The 22,277-nt window shown below is 28.0% G+C and overlaps 1 protein-coding gene across 5 annotated transcripts; it reads left to right on the top strand.

The window, feature by feature from the left end:
• Positions 1-407: 407 nt before the first annotated feature.
• Positions 408-21,464, top strand: LOC136979683 (uncharacterized). 5 transcript variants are annotated; one of them, XM_067275733.1, is made up of 10 exons: positions 408-589; positions 5,315-5,355; positions 6,667-6,712; positions 7,495-7,565; positions 8,660-8,779; positions 14,306-14,387; positions 17,441-17,498; positions 20,546-20,738; positions 21,018-21,106; positions 21,275-21,464. In XM_067275733.1, the coding sequence occupies exons 2-9, from the start codon at positions 5,336-5,338 to the stop codon at positions 21,067-21,069; spliced, it is 642 nt and encodes a 213-aa protein (XP_067131834.1). In that variant the 5' UTR covers positions 408-589; positions 5,315-5,335; the 3' UTR covers positions 21,070-21,106; positions 21,275-21,464. The 5 variants fall into 5 exon arrangements, with proteins under 5 accessions (XP_067131834.1, XP_067131827.1, XP_067131842.1 ...); XM_067275726.1 differs by having other exon boundaries at positions 6,636-6,712; XM_067275741.1 differs by having other exon boundaries at positions 6,636-6,712; positions 20,813-21,106.
• Positions 21,465-22,277: the final 813 nt, after the last annotated feature.

The following is a 22,277-nucleotide window of genomic DNA, read 5'->3' as shown; positions in this document are numbered from 1 at the left end:
CCCTCACAGCCATGTGCCCACTTCTACACCGCCTCGACCATCTAACCGGCAATGTCTAAACGTACTGTACATACTTTTAAGAGTAATTATAAAAGAAATATAAGTTAATATATTTTATAATTAACTATTTTAAATTAATTATTTTCAAAGAAGATTTAGAAATTCTAAACCAAAAAGAAAAAAAGAATTCAAATAAACACAAGAATTATTGTATAAATAATAATTATAAAACTTCGATACTAATTAATTTTTTTTTTTTTACTGCCAGAAGATATTATTATACTTTTATTTTTGAAAATAAAATTAAAAAGCGACGAAATTATCTGCAATAATTATTCTCGTATAGGAAATCATTTGCTTATATAATTATATACGCTTTAGTTCTTATTGTAACATGTAGAGGGCATAATTGTTTATCGCTTAAATTTAATAAATTTTTCTTACATAAGAAAATTTTTAAAGCAAAATTATTAATTTTAAAATTTAAGTTTCGAAATTATATAGAAGAATATAATTGTTTAAAATATAAATTAAATACATCGAGTTAAAGAAACAGCTTTGTTGCCTTCAAAATTCTATTATATAAAAGGTATTACCTTTATTATATACAATGTATGGTAGAAGTTACTTTTAGGTAATTTGCTCATATGTTCATATAGGTATAATTAACTAAAAGTAACCCCTGCTCAATATGTGAATAATATAAAAATATAAAAGTTACATGTTAAATTGGATTGTTATTGAGCTATTGAATTATTCATATTAATATTTTAAGTATTTGCAGATCAATATAAATACAAAAGTAAGTAAGAAAATGACAATTGAATATGTCAGTTTTATAAATAATAGAACACGGAGAATGAATGAGTGAACGCTGTTTCTGTAAATTGTATATGGACTGACTACACTGTCCCCCGGTCGTGCTGGTGGTGTCTCATACTTTGAATTTAATTCGTTCCGGGAGGTCGCTCGATGTCCGAGTCTGTTTTCCTAATTAGAAATAATGGAAAGTGAATTAATCCGATTTCGGATCCTAAACGATATCCGTTTCGATAAACTTAAATGTAACGTTGGCTCGTAATTTAGGACTGTCTTGTTTTGTTCCGTATTGTTGTTGTTCTTGTTGCACCTATTGCTTCTAGCTTTTGTATCTCAAATAAGGTTAGAAATAAAATTTGTGCCTTATCTGTGTTTGAAGGTGAATTTTTCCTGTATGTTTCCTGTTCCTATCTGGAGAGAATGATGGGTGTATGCTCTAAAGGCCACAGTATTCTATTTCCTGGGGTATTTGGAGTTAGATGAAAGTAGCTTGGTATGTTGGCTTGCATTAGACTCTTGTAATTATTTTCTTATGTGTTAGCTCAATTTGTAGGTCTAAGTAGTAGACTTTTCTTTTCTATTGCTAGACTGATCTAAAGTCATACCTGTTGTTGTTGAATGCTCACAGATTTTAGGCTTGTCTTTCCTGTAATAAAACTGTTTACATACCTCATGTACAAACATATGCTTGGAAGGAAGTCCATTACGGTTTTCCCAATTTTTCATTTATCTAAAATTTATTAAACATTGGTGCTGAAAGTATCAAGTAAATGTATCTGTGTATATTTATTAAACTTAAACAACCCAATACACACAATTTAAGGTAACAATAACACAGTAAATGTCCTAAATAATAAATTTAAACATGAAAACAATAAAATATATAAATACTGTATAATAAAATGAAAATTCCATTTACTGTACTTTAGTGAGGAGTGGTGATGTCTTATTTCTTGAGGTCACTATTCAATTGTTTGGCTTTTTCTCAGGGACGATGTCACCAACTAATTGCTTCTCATTTATGCACACTAGGAGAAGTTTTTCTATCTCTTCTGTAACATGGAATCTCTTGGAGGTCAATGTGTTATATCTTTTGTTGCATTTGCTGCTTTTATTGCTCCCTTGTTCTTAAGAATGGTGCACACTATTGACTTTGGCATCTTATACATGGCCACTAGATCCACCATGTACTGCTTTCACATTTTGCAGTAAATTACTTTCTCACTTCAATTGTCAATACTGCAACTTCCTCTTAGGCTTTGTTCCTTCCACATACTTCCTAGATGTGATTAATAGGTAGGGGTTATATATATAACCAAACACATCAAAAATAAAGTGAAAAAAGCACTGAAAACACACAAGCGTAAAGCAACAGATGACATTTATGTTAAATGTTCAAATAAATTTCACCAGACCTCTTTCGAGGAATAAGGGGGCGCACCAATTCTACTTGCTCCAGGGTGCCGAATATTTAGCTATGCCACTGAAAGGCGTTATCTTTCATTTACTGTACATTTTATTTTCTCACTCGTAAAAAAATAAAATGTACAGTAAACGAAAGATAATGCCTTTTTGTGTGAATTTTCTCTCCAATCAACAAATGCATTTTTACAACTAAACACTCATTAAACCCGGTAATATTAATCCATTACATCAACTGCCGTAAATAATCGGGCTATACACTGATTTGAGTCCCACTTCGGGCCGATTCTTTTCTTCCAGTTTAATCTAAATTTATTTAAATTATTATAATTATTAATTTTAATAAGAGATGGCGCCTAACGCCTACCTCAAGTGCCAAATTTATTTATAATCTTTAATCATGTATAGCCCGATTATTTACGGCAGTTGGTGATGTAATGGATTAAGTGCATTTTTTCACTGCATATACAATTCAAACATAGAGTATCATTTGAACTCCAAGTCAAATTTATCTTGAATGTAGTGTTTGAACACTAGAATATTTGAAATTAGAGTTGTTTGATATATGAGGTACCACTATGTATGCTCTGTTTTCTGTACAAACTAATTTTTCTCTGTATTTTAAACATTTTTTATATTAATGGGTAAAAGTCATTAAAGCTCTTACACAGCAGAAATGACAATGATTTCTTATGTATGGGAGAGCCAGAGCCAAGCTTGCTCTAAAGATTTTACTTGGTCTATGTAGAATCAAAAAGATCTCTGTTTAGTTTGATTATGATTCTCACACACTTATGAAGCACTATCATTTCTGATCTGTGTACTCTGTCTTTTTGCATATACAGATCATTAAAGCAATCTCCAAAAACTGTTTTCAGGTTTTTACTGTTGTAATGAAGAGTTGAGAAATATTTGTTCAACAATTGTATTGGCTCAAAATAAAGTATAAAGTATTATTAAGTTTGAACTTTGAGGAAATCACATCAAATCAGATCAACATCCAGTCTATCATTGAGATATCCATGCTGACATAGAAATCAAGAAAACATGAACAGAGACTTCAGACTACTTTTGTGTGTTCATTTTTACTAGGAAAAGAACAAATTTAAATTGGAATTATTCTTAAATCTTTTTTCTTCTAATTTGTATTTCAGATAAATGAATAATAATTTTTAAAAATGGAAAAATACTACTTATTGGAACTTAAACAAAAATTCTCATATAAGCACTTTTTGATTAGAGCCCATCTTCAGATACACTATGAATTTTAAGAAAGAAAAAAAGAGTACAAACTATGGAAATCAAGAACAACTTGAAAAATGGAGAAGTTGTTCTGGAAAGTGAATATATTAATAACAGTTTTATTAAAAAATAAAATAAATTATTTATTTGAAAATGTTTAAGCTTCAGTAAAAGCAATGTTTTTCCTATTTTGTATTTTTTGAAGTTTTCTCTCATTTTTAAATACTTATTTATTCTTAATGGAATATTAATTGAGTAAGATTCTAGTTTTGAATGAGATAGAGACTCCAAGATTGCAGACTGTCTTTCTGAGATACCGAAAAGAAATATAAACAATCATGGTTCTGAAACATCTTCACAAGATGTTTGCCTTGAAAGTTTTGATGACATCAATCTCAAACTCAATCCTGATTCAAATCGATGTCTCTCAAGGCAATAGGCCTTAGCCATTTTGACCATTTGACTATCAGTCAACATTATTTAATAAGAGTTTATAAGAATTTATCAAACAAATTGAAATTGTTCTGTTGATGTATATTAAGCTCTAAAATGTTTTATAAATAGCAAATAGTCTATACTTATGATTTATGAAAAATCTTGGCAAGAGAAATGGTTAAACCAGAATGTTATTCTTTGTGTATGTGATTTGTTTTTGTTTTCCTAAATGAAATAACATTGATAAAAAATTAAAAAAAGAGAAGTAAAGGAGATATCTGAAAAACTAATGTATATAAAATAAGTTGAATACTGTACTTTTAAAATACTCAGCTAGCTGTTAGTCTGAATGTCATAATGAACAAGAAACTAAAAATATAAAGCTTTATTGATAATCAATATCAAAATTTATTAATCTAGTTAAAGAACACACATAATTTTCATTATTCAAAATTTTTTTCAATTATGATACTGTCTAGCAAAAAAAATTGTGTTATATTTATGCAATTTGTTGTTTGACAATTTGCAAAAAATCTAGTAATGAAGCTGGTGTATTAATGTATAAATCCATCGATATGATATATACATATCAATATTCTCACATTCATGAAACCTTTGAATTTGTCTTGTATATACAAAATATTTTAATCAATAATGGTCATCTTTTGCTTTTTGCACAATATAATATGCTGTTTAACAGTGTAAAAGTTTTTATTTGAATTCTTAATCTAAAAAAAAAATCTTTGTTTTTGATATAAGATAATTGGAAGTATCATATTGTATTTTTCTATTGATTTTGCTTTAAAAATTGTTCTTTCCTATATTTTTATACAAAAAATAATAATAATGAAATATTTACATTATGATATGTAGTCAAGATTGATTGACATGTCATAATTCATGCAAGAAAGTATGATAAAATGTAGTTAAATAATGATATAAATTTTTATTCTTTTATATATTAAAACATACGTACAGAGGAAAGAATAATAATTGTTTAAGTGAACAAAATCATCAGAAAATTGTACAAAGTTGTCCTACAAACTGCTACAAATATTAAACTATAACAAATTTAAAAAGTTGTGAAATTAATTATAAGTAGACAAAATTTTAGAATATTTACAAAGCGAAAGAAAAACATTATACAAAATTTACTTCATCAAACATCTATATTTTATAATTTGATAAATTTATTTACACAAAAGGAATTTATTGCTATTTTAATGAATAGCTATAATTAAGCTTTAAAAGTATGTTTATCATAATAAAGAAAAGTTCTAACAGTAACACACAGATATATTTTTATACGAAATAATATATTGTGACTTTTTAAACTGAATGAATTTTTTTTTTGAATTAAATAAAATATTGATTAATTTTTAAGTGTATTTTTCAGTGTAGAAAACAGAAATCTTGAATGAATGATGCCTGTCTCAGGTAAGCAATTACATCATAATTTTTTGCAAATTATTTTTAAAACTTTTCAATTCTCTGGAACAATATTTTAGATAAGTTATTTGTATTAAAAATGAAATACATTACTTTAAAAATAAAATAATTTCTCTTTAAAATTATAGATTTATTTAATCTAGGCAGAAATCAAACACAATATAAAATTATATAAATAGCTAAAAATTTAGTAGCAAGAAGTTGAAATTTAAATAATTTACGTAATTTAAATTGTGTACCGGTACATACTGAATATTTTCAATTAAAAAACAAGCTTTTATTAAAAAAACATTGGTATTGACAGTTTCAATGAGTCATTGCTTCTATAAGCTGCAAGATATTTCTACTTATTTATTAATAATTACTAATAAAATGGTTCCTCCTTCAGAAAGATGAATAACACTTGCCATTTAAAGAATTAGAAGAATCAGTTTATTTTAAAAGCTAGAAAGTTTGAAATACAGTACTGGAATGAGGTTAAGAATTGAATTGTATTTTATTTAAGTAGAGAATGCACAATTAATTTAATAATAGTGTCAAATATTTATTAAATGATCCTCTTCATTTCTCTGACTTTCATTATTATTCAATAGTAAAAATTTTTTATATTAGATTAAGTTATGAAAAAATGGTATATATATAATTATCAGTGGTGTGCAGTGATATTTGATGATAGGGAAGCTGTGCCAGCCCTGGATAGAATCATTGGAAGCATTATACAATATTTTGGTGTGTAGCATCCACGAGCTAAACTGCGTGAGGTTGGTGCTCTGTAAAGCACATTCGCAAATGCGTATAATCTGGCTGCTTTACACGATTCAAATATTTTCGCCGTGGAAGCTGTCCTGTATTCGACAATATAGCAGTTCCATTGGAAATATGCATATACAAATTTATATTTGAATATATCATTGTTTTTCACATGTATATAAATTTGTAATAAGATGCATAATGCGATTATAATAAAATATAAATTTTAATTAATTCAAAGTATGTTAAAATGTGAAAATAATCACACAATATGTATTTATATTTTAGAAAATACAAGGGAAGCGGCACTTCCACAGCTTCCATGGACGGCACGCCACTGATAATTTTATTTATTTATTTATTTATCTAATGTAATTGCTTTTCATAATTAAGTTTGAAAAAATAATATAATGATGTTAAAAAATTTAGAGTCTAAAAATATAAAAAATGTTCAGAATATTTATATTTATTTTAAAAATGATATTTTTATTGTATTTGTTGTTATTGTTTTTGAATAGATGAGACTAAGAATGATATGATTGATTATAGACAAAAATATAGAAATTTGAAGAGAAAGTTCAAATTATTAATATATGTAAGTAATACACTTTAAAATATCATTATGTATTTATTTTTTATCTATGAATATTAATAGTTAATAATAATAAATCTAAATAAATTATAAAATCTAATGTATAAATAATAATATATACCAGTGATTCTCAAAGTGGGGGTCGTGAAAAATATTTGGGGGTCGCTGAAAAATTGATTCTAGATCAATTTTTTTCAAATATTTTATAAATTTACTATGGATTCATGTTTAGAAATAATAGAAATAAAAACTATGTAAAATAATTTTTACTTAAATAAATTGCACATATAAATAATAAAAAAAATATAAATATTTAAATACGAGCCTAACCCCCTCCCTCCGGGTTGTTTTTTGACATATACTCATTCTTCGGGGGTCCTTTGAAATTTTTAAGTGCATAAGGGGGGTCGCGGTCCAAAAAGTTTGAAAAACACTGATATATACTATAACTTAAAATTTTTTATAAAAATATTAAAGGTTACAACAGTATCTTCACTTATCTGCATAGAAACTACATTAATACATTTTTCTAAATTTAATTGAGAAATTCTGTAAATTATGGAAAAATATTTACCATTATATTTAAAAAATTAAATTGTAATTTAGTCATTTTATATACAGCAAGTATTAAAACGTCTATTATCTGGGATGCAGAAATAAAATAATCTGTGATTTTTTTTTAATTTAGAAAGAAGCTTGTATCTAGGAAAAAACAATCAAATTTTAAAAATTACATAAGCTTTAGATATGTAAAATTTATCATTAATGATGAAAAAATTTTTTAGGAAAATGAATGTTTTCAAGATGAATTAAAAAAAGCTCAAAGAAAACTTCTTAAAGTTTCTAGAGATAAAAGGTAAATTTTATAACTGTTGATATATAATTCTTAAACTTAAAGTATAAATAAATATTTTTAATTGGTGGATAAAGTATTAATTTTCAGTGGTTTAATATATTTTATATGTACATGACAGATTTATTAGTGCCATAACCATTTTAAAAGTAGATAGAGAAAATAAATTTGACTGTGTTTGAAATAAATATTAAACTGCAGTATGTCATGGAAGAGAAATCATGAATTGTTTACCCATTTCTCCAGTCATTTTTAATTTCTTCAATACTTTTTTATTCTTCACAATTGGGTCTGTTCTTATCTTTGAACTATCATCTCACAAAGTATTCCTGATAGTGGATAGTAGATAGATACTCATGGGTAACCCATTCCTGAACGGCATAGTGTCTTCAACGATGAATGAAAAACTGCACATTAAATGTAACAATTAGGGGCTTGGGGACAGGCAAATCCTTTCTGTGTGGGACAGATAGCAGGCATTATGTTTAAGTATAACAAAGACATATTTATCTTCATATATATATTTACCTTTGTATATCTCTCTAATGGGAGGCAATATAGAGAAACGACAATCATTATATAATGGAATGTGAAATTGCTAGAGTAAGTCAAAATTTGTAGAACAGTGTAATTCTTGTTCTATTTGTTGAAGTAAAAGTAAAATCCAAGTAAGATCATCTTTGATATCTTTGCAGCCATCAAAGAAGTACTTAAGCCAATCACATAAGTAGCTTTTTTAACAAAATTTTTCTGTGTTGGTGTTATCAATTTCACAGTAGAAATTGCAGTATTCATCATTCTACTTTCCTCTTTAATTGATGGGATAAATTGTTATTAGCTGAAAATGATTAATTAGATTACTTGATTTTTTTAGATTTCGAATTTTGCAAATCAGTAGAAGCAGATCTCTATGCTGAAATCAGTTTATTGTAGCAATAGCAGCTTCTCATTCAATTAACTCTTAAAATATTTCACTTAAATATAAGTTTAAATTCAAATAAATATCTGAATATCTGGGGATATTACTGTTTTTGCCTGAAAATAGTAGAATATTAATTTCTCTATTGGAAAATTATTTAGACAAGTTTCTGTTACAGTTTTCTGCTTGATCGTCTTCTTCAGTATGAAACAGTTGAAACATCTTCAAGTGATTCAGATGCAACAGTATCAAGTGATAGTGAAGTTGAAAGAAAAGGAGAGATAACGGCTGTCAGAAAGTATGATATGATATTTATAAATTTAATAATTTTTCTTTTCTGTTAAATGGTAAAGTTTTATGCAGGGTGGCTTCAGAATCAGTCAACTGAGTTATTTTAAGATCAGTTAAGTGACTTAGTCTGAACTTAGGAAAATCTAGATGTTGTTATTCATAATGAAATGACTGAATCAGAAGTAATAATATTGCAGCTATTCAAAATTGCTTTTAATTGTTCTTAAAATAAGTCATACTTAAATGAATTTTGGGGCCACATTGTAAAAGTAAAATATTAACCTTTCAACAGTGGAACAGTCAGGTGTGGGGCTCCCACTTAGTTGTGGAGAAGAAATGTGGGAAATTTTTAAAGTATATTTTCAAGCGTTTTTTCTCATTACCGTTTCGGAAAAAGATTTTGTAAACAGTTCTGTCTAGTAAAGAAAAGTCTTTTTTTATTGTTATGTAATTCATTTTTTATGTGAATTTCTTTTTTGTGGTAGTTTTTGGCTAGTTTTTGGTGGTACCCCCAAAAGAATTTAGTGAGTATAGTCGTCCCTCACCACTGCCACACGATCGCCTTGGACGATTATAATCGTTCCTCACTGTTAAGAGGTTAATGAATTTTACTTTTCTTAATACAAATAAATTAATTTAATTAATAAAACTGACTTTTGTTGAATTCTGGAAAATATTGATAATTAGAACAAGATTAATATTTTTTAGTTATATATTTTCTTTCTTCTATACTTGTTAAATAAAAATACTGATTGATCTATTTAGATCAATCAATATCTATTAAACTATCAGTGAACCTATTGATTATTTAACCAATAGTTTTCTTTAATTAGTTCATCCAATTATTTTAATTTAAATATGTTTTTAAGAAAATTTTACAGAAATATTAAACTGTTTTGAATAGTAACATTACTATTCAAAACAGTTTAATATTTCTGTAATTTTAGTAAAAATTATGTTAAAACTGTCTACAAAAATTAATAACATGCATATTTACAAATGCAGTGCAATAATTAAACAGAAATTAGAATAATTAATGAGTATTTTTATTACTTGCTTGAGTTTGATCAGTTTAAAGAATTTGAAATTATAATTGAAATTGTTATAATGTTATATTATAAAATAATTAAAATATGCAATAAATTTAAATTTTTACAATAATTATCAATTTTATATTTAAATATCTTTTCCTCTATATATATAAATAATAACATAACAGTTGTTTACAAATGTGAGATGATCCGCAGGTTAGACGGGTCCCTAACTCTTGAGCAGCATCGGATTGGTGAGATCTGCTTTCATTGTCACTGGATGGCTTTAAATAGGAGGGCTATTTTGTCGAGTGGGGAGGTTACAGATAAGTCGATAGGATGAGTGGTTTGAACAACTGGAGTCAATGCCAGTTTAACTAAACAATAACTTTAATAGGAAAATAAAGCAATTTACAACAACTAGCTATGATTACAAATGTATGCATAGTGTATAGCACACACATCCCTATACGATCCAATATCTATGGGATATATACTTCCTCTAAACTTAAGATCTAAGTCGACCGAGAGAGAGAGAGAGTTTACATTTCCTTAAGTAATATACCTCTTAGACCAATGTTTCCAGATCCCGTTGTAGTGGACATTGGCAAAATGCTCCAGGATCGGCAGTCAGTAGGGTTGGCAAGTAGTTCTTCCTTTCGTGTCAAAGTATGGCAGTTAGTCTCTCTTGTAAAGTTCGTGAAATGCTCTGGGATCATCTTGTCGGGGAGATGGGACCAGGCGAGATGAGAGTGGCAATGAGTGGAAGCTTGTCCTATTGCTTCTGGGAGAGTGTTGGCCCCAAGGCTCAAGTTTGAGCCCCTTTTGTACTCATTGAGCGTGGGAAGAAAATCAGGTGATTTTGATTTAATTTGGTCTAAGTTTGAGCCGTGATCAGGTCCGGCTTATACGTCCTGACTCTCCTTTCCATATAAGGCAACAAATTTGAAGTTCTTTGATGTCATAAATGAGGTGTTGCAACTCTTCTTACCTCATAATCTAATCTGTTTGACAATTTTTTTCATTAATGACTAGTACTTCTCATTTCCTGGTCTTTTGTTTGCCCGGGATTCTGGGATAAAAGTGAACTATTTCCTGGGATCCCGGGAAATACCGGGATAGAATTAATTATTTTTAAGGTATACAAAATATCTTGAAATCAAATGATATAATTATTTTTTTATTTTTTAAAGTTATTTAATATGTTCTGCAACCTCCAAAATCATATTAATAACGCTGTGTAAGATATATATTAAAAATTACCTTTGAATTAGGTAGAAATTTTCACAAATAGAAAAAATTTATTAAAGTTTGCTGTAAACTGCATACAATGACAACAACAAAAAATGCTTTGAATTGAGTTAAAAATTTTTAAAAAAATGTACTTAGATCAAACTTCTAACTTAAAAAGTAATTCTTGTTTTTAAATAAAACATAATACAAAATATTATTGTAAATTTTTATAATAAGATTTTAAAAAGCAAAGATGGTCAATACTTCCATTACTCAATCTGATTCTTATTTTAGTAATGAAAAGTCCTGCTACCAAGAATGTTCTTTCCGATTCAATTGATATGAGTGGAATCGTGCTTAATGCATTTAAGAGAAAACAGATGTTTTGTGTTTTTTCACTCGTAGCATGAAAGATTTTTAGTTCATTTTCGAGATTGTAGTACTTTTTTTGCTCTCTAGTATTCTTGATTTGTCTGCCTTAGCTGCTTTAATAGTGGCATCAAGCTTACAGCTTGATAATTTGGCAATTCGTTTGGCCTTAATAATCAGGTTTATGAAGAAAAACTTCATACTTGAAGACTTCTTACTTGTTTGTATCCTTGTCCAATTTGCATAACCTGGTGTTATGCAGTTATTGAAGCTACTGGGCCAGAGTCCTGCCACAAATAAGCTACATATTTTGATTATTGACCATTTGTGGCATGTCATAACGAGCAAAAATTTAAAAAACTAATAAGTAGGTTTAAAATTAATAAATACAAATGTACTCTGATAGTTTATGAGTTAATTATACTTTCTATTTGCAAAATTTCCTCAACCTTAACACAAAATAAGAAAAAAGTGAATTTTTAAGAAATTTGCGGGATTTCCCAGGATGAGAAGAATTTCCTGGGATCCCAGGATCCCGGAAAATTTTGCTCATTATGGCATGTCACAAACCCTATTAATGACCATTTGTTTGGATTTATTCCTGGAACTCATTCAAAACATCATAAAGATCATTGATTCATGGTGATAGTCGATCCTCTGTTTATCCCTCCGATTTGCATGAGTCGGAAATATGAGAGGTTGGGAAAAACTGGGGTTTTTCCACTTACACAATTAATCACAAATTAATTTTAATTACCTTTGGAATCTCACACAAATTTAATAAACATTAATTACTCTGAATAAAATAATTATATTGAAATACTCTGGTCCAACAGAAATTATGAGATCAACTTTATAACTCAGGAACTGATAACAGAAGGAGAAAAATAAACAGAATACATTTAAATTTGAACTATGCTGTTAGAGCATAAGTTTCATTCTGTTTTCTTTACTCAGAGGAAGCAATGAGTGCTTTAGCTTAGACACATTTTTATGCTCAATAAGAAAAAGTCTGATTTGAAAAGTGAGTAATGAGTTAATATCAGTTTTTTCATCAATCTTAAAAAATCTGCAACAGAGACTTACAATAAAGGTTATCTTGTTCATATGGTTTTGAATTATAAACTGATTTTCAGAAGGCAAGAAGAATATGAAAGATGATCACTTAGGTCATTGCTTTCTAAATCTTCTGAAAGCTGGTTTAAGCATAATGAAAACTTAAGGTTTATTCACCTTGGACACACAGCACACAGTCTGATAACATCACAGTACAAGTTCACAGAGACTTTCTGTCATAAAAACCCAGGAACACAGTTTAAAAAATGCAGGCTCTTATCCTCTCTGCTAGGGGTGCACCTAACACTAGGAATGTTTAATAATAATCAGATGTTTAAAGACAAACGTTTTCAATCTGTATGAGATCTTCCTCAGGTCTATGTGAAATGGAATGCATTTTGGAATGTTAACGTATTTCGAATAAAAAATAAAACTTTCAAATACATAAAGTACAAAAATTGTGTAATACCAATGTAACTACAGGTAGTTGATAGTTTGTGGGTTGTCTTATAGGACAGATATATGCTAAAACAATAAAACTTCGACAAAAATTTATACGTCGTCTTGTCTGAAGGTTGTCTTATCTGTCGAGATATGTGGTAACTCTAGTAAGGTTAAAAATTCTGACTAATCAAACCGACATCAGCTTCAATTAATGAGTCTATCTGTAAAAGTTGATCCCTATGGATCAATTTTACAGATATCTTACAATCCATTTTAGGTTATTCTTCTCTTCAGTTTATTCTTGTTTAACATTTAGTCTTCTGTTTACCGGTGATCCATATAGCACACTAACAATAGACCAGAGGGTTAAAGAACATAAATAATATAAAATATAATAGTGTAAATTCAGTTGTTGTAAACCATTGTAATGCACTAGGATTTAAACCAGATAAAAATACTGTAAAAGTTAAAAAGAGAGAGAAATTCATATAAAAGAAACTGGTTCAAACATTTGGAAATTATTACAATCAAAAATGAACAGAGAATAAACGAGAATATAAGATTACAGTTTTATGATTCCTGGTATTCATATATCTTCGATAAGGGGAGAGACAAGTTTGCATAATTTCCAAGACAAATTTACATAAATTGTGTACTTATGTAAATTTAGAATGAGTCAACACCAGCTTGCATAGGTTATGTCAGTCATAAATGTTTGTATTTATGAGAAATTTTACTCCCTTATTATTTTAACATAAGTATAACTATAGTACTTTTTATGAAAGTTTTAATAAGATTTATTTATACTGTTTGGTTGCAACTCCTTTGGCATATTGTTATAGTGTGCCAAATGGATCACTGGTAAACTGAAGGCTAAATATTAAATAGGATCAAACTGAAGAGGGGAGTAACTTGAAATATGTATTTAACATGAATAAAGTAATTGCTTAGAAAATTGATCCATAGACGCACTAACTGAAGATGACTGCCGGTTTGATAAGTTTAAATTTTTGACCATATTACAGTTAATTTCTTTAAACTTTATTTGTTATCTGTTCTCAGTTTTCAGCATTATAAATTAATAAAATAATATTAAGTTATTTAAATATAATAATGTTCTTTTTGAGCATTCAAATAAACTAATTAATAAGATTTTATTTTGGATGTAGCTTGTTTTTATAATCCTCATTTCCAAATCAAATATTATTTTATCTAAATGGAGACAGGTTTTAATGTTACAGTGAATAGATTATAAATACTTTTTTTATTTTTAATGTTTTATGTAAATAATTTTAATGGAAATTTTATTAGTTTCTAAAGAACAGTTTATACAAAATGACTGTTATATACAATATTAAATATTTCTTCTTATTATTATTATTAAAAAATTCTTTTTATAGGAAAAAACCTTTACCTATAATAAATGCAGAAAATCGAACCTCAACTACATCAATTGGTACATCTGTAGTTAATACGTCTGTTGTAAGTAATCATATATAAAAATTATGTTTTTTAAAATAAAGTGTTTATATTAATGTTCATATAAATGATATAAACAGATTAAAACATCTTTTAGAAAATTAATATTATACAAGGAAGATTTAGATACAAATATAATTTTAACAGAGAAAATTAGGATTTTTTATAGTAAATATTATGTAAATTTTAAATCTTTCAGTTACTATGAAATCATATTTTATAACAATATGTTGAAGTAAAAACTATTTTATTAGTTATGCCATATCTCTTTTAAGAGTTTATCTTTATTCAGAGAAATCAAATTCCTAAAATAATTTACTCTGGGATATGTAATAGACTTTCTAGATCAAGGAATGCTAGACTTTTTATCACAAACACACTTTACGATTGTTATATTTTTAAAATTTTGCCCCAAAGGTTAAAATTTTTACATAGAATCAGACTATAAGCATTTTTACTTTCCCAGCTGTTACATATAACAGAGAGAAAGTATGGTGATTGGTCAAAAAATGACCCCCAAAATTTTTACATTTTTGGATTCAGGACACCTTGAAACGTCAAGAAAAGCAAAAAAAATTTGAGAGGGGGGTACTGTGTGTGTGGGGAGCACGATTTTGTTCACTCCCTCTTTGAATCTTAATAACTCCTGTGCTTTTTGCCAAAAATTTCTGAAATTTTGCAGGCAGGTTTGTTTATTAGAAGATTGATGCTATTAAATTCTGTGATTAAAGGTTGAGGGGGGAGTTGTTGTTGTTATTTATATGTATACGCCTTGCCGGGGTTTGCGATGGCCGGTTGAGTGCCTTTGGGAGGACGTGGGCAATTAATGTGTCCCCAGCCGGCGTTGTAATAGCCGTCGATGGTCATACGGTAATCTTATATCAACTGGAAGGGGAGGATCGGACCGAAGGTCCGGGTAGCGTAACTGGTAACGTGTCTGCACGGATAGCAGAAGTTGCGGGTTCGAATTCCGCTTTGGGCCAATTCTTTTCTTCCAGTTAAGCCTAAATTTATTTAAATTATTTAATTAAAATTCTAATTATTAAATTTAGCAAGAGATGGCGCCTAACGCCTAACTCTAGTACCAAATTAACTTAAATTATTAATATTACTATAGCCATTTGCTAGCTCGATAATTCGGCAGTTGTTGGTTGAGGGGGGAGATAAAGGGGGCCATGTGTATCTCCAGTAGGGTCTAATGATGACTTTACTTGTTATTAGCATTTACAATTTTTTATAAAACCCATCTCTACTCTTAACATTAAGCTTTTTGTTATTATATAATAGTTAAAAATATAAAAAGTTTTTAATAAAATATAACAGATGGCACCACCAAATGTTGCCAGGAAAGTTAAGCAACTTGTTACTGGATTTTTTAAAATTAATTTATCAAAAAGCCATCAACAATCAAATAAAACAAAAAAAATGTATTTATTTTTAGTTGTAAGTGGTTCCCGCACTTTATAGAAACCTTCTAATTAGTTTATTTGATAGATGAATATTAATTATTTTATTTGATGGAAAATTAAATTGAAAATACTGTATCCATACCCCATTTGAGTTAACAGTTTGTCAAAGTTGAGTTCACCAGTTTGATTTAAAATGTAAATCCCTATGCTGGATGGTCAGGAAAGAAAATGACTTCAAGTTATCCCTGTTCGAATTAACCAGTTTCTGCTGTATTAGAATAATTTTTTATTTTTCAATCTTTAGTTATATTTTTTGTTAATTTCTTTCTAATTTTATTCAAAATAGAATATAAAATTTTTAATTATGATTTTTATTAGTGACATCTTAACTTTTGTAAAGGATTTATAAATTTTGAAATCTATTATTAGATTTTTCTGTGCTAGATTTTCATTCAAATTGCAATTTTAGCACATTGTCAATTACAAAACTTTTATTAGTTATATTGGTATATTCATTCCCAGTAAAAATCTAATTAATTACCATATTTTGGCACATTGGCTTGCATTCTGATTTAAAAATGGGAGACCAGCAAGTTGTTAACACCAGGGAATGTGGCATGCTGGTTTAAGTTAAGATATAATTATGAATTATGTGTTGTAATAAATATTAGAAATATAATATTAAACAAAATAAAAAGATTTTTTGAAAAATTTTCAAAAATCAAAAAATTTTAAATGATTTATTTTAATACATACTGGAATTACTTGATGAGATAGTAGCAAGCTTGTACATTTGCATTTTTCATTATAAAGCACTTTAGTATAACCTTACAAATAGCCATAATGTTTTAAAAATAACCAAAGTCTCTTGTTATAAGCTTATATTATAAAATAAAGTAATGGTAGCCAATGAAAATAATCATTTGCTTATAATGGGGCTATCGTAGCACCCTCTGACTTAGGCAGGAAGTGTATTTTAATTTTTTGCTCTTCTTTTCTGAGATATTTATTGACAAGACTGTCTTGTATCTAAAATCGTGCTGCTGTCAATGGCTGCACATCTTAGAGGTATGAAAGAGTACATGTCAGGAGTTGCAATTTGGCACAGAGTATTTGATGCCCAATCATGTGCACATAAAATAAATCAGACTTGTAGGTAGTCAGGGGACTGAGAACTGGGTCAAAATAAAATACAAAATGCTGAGACTGTTTCTACAAACAGGCATGAGTGCAAGATTTGCACATGTGTTGCTTGCACTCTCCGAGACATAGTCTTGTCCCAGGAATGGCTTAGCCATTTTACTTCTTTGTTTTTAGGATAAAATTAGCCCTGTGAACATACGAAGGAGAATTGAAAGATCAAAATGCATATATAAGAAAAATAAAGAAAATAACAAACAGTAATGGTTTTAAAGTGTTTTTTAATAGCAGTTTATTGTTTTTAATATTTCACCTCGGATGAAAAGTTGGGGAGCAAAAGAGATAGCTAAGATTTTATCAAATTTTATATATATTTTTAATATAACTTTAATAAGTTGAAATTATCCTAATATTAAGTTCAATTATTCTAAATTTTATGGCCGAATATTGATTAGGCCTGTATAATTAAATATATTATAAATAAAAATAATAATTTGTATGTTTCAGATGTCTAGTGATGCTAAAAAGAAAAAGTCTGCAAGAAAAACACAGCCACCCAAAGCAGGTATATTTAAAATTTTGTTTTTCTAAAAAATCTCATAACTTATTCACAAAAAAGTAACATGCCTAAGATTATTATTCATTTTAATCGTTATAAAATTATGAAAATTAATGCAAAAAAGTATTGTCTTTATAATCTGTTGGAATGTTATCTTTAAATTTTTGATAGCAAACTTGAACATTGTCAGATTTTAAGTATATTTTAAGTACATAAATGTGTGTCAATGAATACATGGAGCAAATTTAGGTATTTAAAATATTAAAGAACTTTAAATGTTATCAGCAAAAAACAAGCATTCCTATAATTTGTATTTAAAATTTTTATACTTATGTTTTAAAGAGAGAATTCAGTAGTATTGTCTATTGATTATAATATTAGATATATTTGAAATCATTAAAATTTTAAAATATTCGTTACTTTTTACATTTATTGCTACTACATAAAATTAGATAAAACTTGATGTGAAGAAATATAGGATAGATTTTAAAATTGTATAGAAGTTTTCAGTCTTCAGTACGGAAATATAAAATAAATAATTTCATAAAAATATAAATTTTTTTCACTAAATAAAATATAATGAATCTTCCAAAAATAATTATTTACATGTAACAATGACAAACTTTGAATATTTGAAAAATAATATAATATAATAGTAACTATTGCATTGTATTTTATATAATATATTATATTATCTATGGTCTGGTCCAGGTTAGGGTCCTTCAACCTGGGTTCCACAAAAGTTTTTTAGGGTTCCTTAATGTCATATATGCCTTTCTCCATGGTTCAACAAAACCTCGAGAGATGGCACTGTAAAATACTTAATGTCATGGATTAGTCAAAACCTAGTTTTGATTTTTGATTGACATTTAATCGTTTAATCGTTTAATTGATAAGCAAATAATGCTTATAAAAGGATATAAGCTACCATTTTCTTACTTGTAAGATGAAATTCTTTTCCAAATCTCAACCATTACTCCAGATATAAATATGCTTTGCAATAAAAAACAGCCAGCCTAGTCATTATTGATTTTTTTAATTAAATTTATTTGTGTTACTTTGTATTTTTCATATTATTTTGATTTTGTGTTTGTATGTAATAATTTGTTTTGTATTTATATGTTTCATATAGAATAAAGTTATATTTCATATTTTTTTTTTCACTTTCTAAACCTAGTTACAATGTGCCTAGCAATTGTTTTAAAATGGATAGTATTTAGTTTGGTCGAAGGTCAAATCTTCTAAGAATAATATATTTTAGTTTTATTTTTTTTATAATTAACGTAATTGTGAGGGTACTTAGCCGGGGGTAGGAAGTTGGGAAAATACTTCCTATCACTTAATCAGCAGCGCAGTCAGTAAGACTGGCCCTCAGTTGTCTAAAAGGATGGCCTTAAATGAAAATGAAAATGTGGAGACAAATGATTGTAAAATCACTTTTCTCTTGTCAGGACTGGCACCAGTTAATCAATTTCCCGCAGATTAATATGCATTTAGTTATTATTCCATAGGAGGTTTAAGAGGAGGGACGTTCGTTTATGAGTGGAATGAGTCACAATAACAGTTTCGTTCGAGACCAATTGATAAAACCATATTAAACAATAACAATGCATTTAATTAAACAAAGGAATCAAATTACAAAGAAACTGATCTACAATTATGATTATCATATACATCAAATAAATCTATGCCTAATATATAGAACTATCTTAGATTCTAAACCTAACTCGAGGATGGAGTTTCTATGCACGAGAGAGAGATTTACATCAATCTATTTAAATTTATACTACTACAGTAGTTGATCTAGTTGATTACATAATCTTCATGTTGGAAGAGGATCTTGAGGAAACACGCTTCAAATACACATAAAATTTTGTCCATTTCTATGTGGGCTATTCTTCATACGACAAGCATGGCAAATTCAGGTCTAGTCATACCTCTTGATGAACTGCGCACAAAGGCGGGAAAACATCCCTTTTTATAAGGAACGGATGGCTTTAGTAGACGGCCAAGTAACGTGTGCAAAAGCCGCATCTGAATCAGACAAGAGTCGGCCGTCTAAGGGAAGTTCGACTTCCTTCTTCTCTCAAAAACGAAAGCATTATACATCCGTTGATAAAATTTTGTTGTAGTTAAAAATATTATTTCTAATTAAATTTAAAATAAAATTTCACAAATTAGCCCTAAATCTCTACCCAAATGTGAGATCTTCACATAATAAATCTAAGAGATTTCTCAAGTTACCCCTTCCCCCCACACCCTAAAGATCCACCCCGAACCATCATCCGTTCCTAAAACCATTGTTTAGTGTTTCTCAAAGAATGGTCTGTGACTAATTTATTCTGGATGTAGTCTACCTCACAGTTTTTCGTGATATGTAAAAGAATGTTTAGGTGGAACTTGAGTAGATAACCAAAGTTTGAAAACACTGTCTTAAATTGTTATCTAAATGTAGGGTTTCTTGAAGAATATTATAAACTGGAAGGGTTCCAAAGGCTGTGGAAAGTTGAAGATCCCTGGTCTAGTCCATTAATTAATTTAATAAAGATTGAATGATATTCCATTAAACCAGTGTTTCCAACCTTTTTGTACCTGCGCCCCCTTTAAACAAAAAAATTGTTGCGCCCCCTAATTTTTCTAACAATCTAATTTCATAAATACTCAACTGATATTATAATTTATTTAATGGGACTACAAAATAATATACAATATTATGTAAAAATATACATAAAAAATAATTATTTATTATAAGAAATAATAATTTTAAATGTAATAAAAACAAATCTTACAAAAATACAAAAAAAAGAATATATAATTAATACAACATTATAAAAATTTAATGCGATGATTGAGCTGCATGCCCCCCTTGCAACAGCCTCGCGCCCCCCTAGGGGGCGCGCCCCACAGGTTGGAAACCACTGCATTAAACCATTTAACATTACTTTATATAAAAAATATTTTAATACCACATCTTTCATCAGATTATTACATGAAAAATATTTTAAATGTAAATCATATAATTTCTTTGTTTTTATATTATAATATTATAATAGGAGGATCTAAAATTAACCAGCCATCAGAGTTTCGCGAAACTTTATCAATAAGTAGAGGCGATGGACACATGACATCAGAAGAAATTGAAAGACATCTGCAAGCAAAACAGCCACTCAGAGACCTTTTGCCAGAAAAAGCTCCTCTTACCGTCCCAGCTGAAATGTTTAGCAATGAACCTACTGGAATAGAAAAGTAAGAATATTTGAAAATTGACCATTATATAATAATTATGCTAGCAACTAATGAATTGGCTTAAATTATCACAGCCCAAGTTAATGTAGAGCAAGTAAAGAAGGCAGTGGTTCTACAGTTACTGCTGATTTTATATCATTGTTGCAAATGTGTATATATTTATGTATTTAATTAACGGCAGAAAAACTGAATTCTATTAAGTCTCATAAATGTATAAAAGCGGAGAATCTCTATATTTTTGAACTGTATTTAACTATCACAAATTTTGGAAATTTATAGAAGGATCCAGTATTTTACAAACTATCAACTATTTAAAAGAAATAAACCTTGAGAAGAGGAGGAAGAATCTATGTGACATCATCAATCAGGTATTTAAAATTAATATTAGTATTAGTTATATCAAAAATTAGCAAGCCTAAAATTAAAATTTCTTTAAAATAAATACACAAACATTCTTAATAAAGCAATAGTTAGTCCATTTTTAATTTACATAAATTAATTTTTTATATTTTTATACACATTTTGTTTCCCCATAGTGAAATTGGCAATGATTAAATAAGAGAATCTCCTGCTAAAACACATTCCCAGATATTTATGGATGAAACTTAATCATTGATTTACCAAAAATAAAAAAATAACAAAGATATTTATTACTTTTATGTGTACTTATCTTTTATCTATGTACTATGAAAAATAAAATTTTTCCGATATTTATGAATACAGTAATGGAATTTTTAACATTTCTCTTATGTTTGATTTTCATAATTATTTATTGCATTTTTATCAAAATGTTGTAAAGGTGTTTGAAAGAGGAATGTGAAAAAATGATGCTATTAAATAAAAATATTTTATTAAATTTTGTATTGTGAACCAAATATAATAATTGTATTAAATTTAGAAGTGATATCAATCATTAAAAATATGAATAAATGATTATTATATTATCAAAAGTTTTCCAAATAAACTTTGATACCAGCTGAAAATCATATAATTGTGAATTATGACACTTAGCTAAGATGAAACATTTATGATTTATATAAAATTTAACATATATAAATTCATATTTTTCAGCTGAGATTTAAACTGATGAATTTTAAAGTATTGTTTTAATCCTGAAGATGAGCTAAAAAGCTTAAAAGTAATAGAAACAAAGTGTGATATTCATGATATAAAGCAGAATAAAGGTTTATATTGGAAACATTTTGAAAATTAACTATAAAGAAGTAAAGAAGTCTCAATAAGATTCAAGGATTTCATTTTTTTAAAGAAATAGTTATGCTTTTTATTCAAAGGAAATGCATTAATTCAAATATCATAAAATGTTTCAGCACACGAATAATTTTTACATATTTCTATAGATGCTCTTGGCTATATTGGACAATTGAAAAGTTATTTAAGTACTTTATAAAAAATTGGAAGCTCCGAAACAACATAAAAATACCTTATCATTCTGAAAAATAAGATAATTTTGTCTCAAATCTGCCTCCATTTACCATTAAATGGTCTTGAAAGTGATACTGTGAGAATAAGAAAATATCT

Source organism: Centruroides vittatus, unplaced genomic scaffold (genome assembly GCF_030686945.1).
Source record: "Centruroides vittatus isolate TY-2023 unplaced genomic scaffold, ASM3068694v2 contig_1157, whole genome shotgun sequence".
NCBI lineage: Eukaryota > Metazoa > Arthropoda > Arachnida > Scorpiones > Buthidae > Centruroides > Centruroides vittatus.
This window is presented reverse-complemented; position numbering and strand designations above follow the sequence as displayed.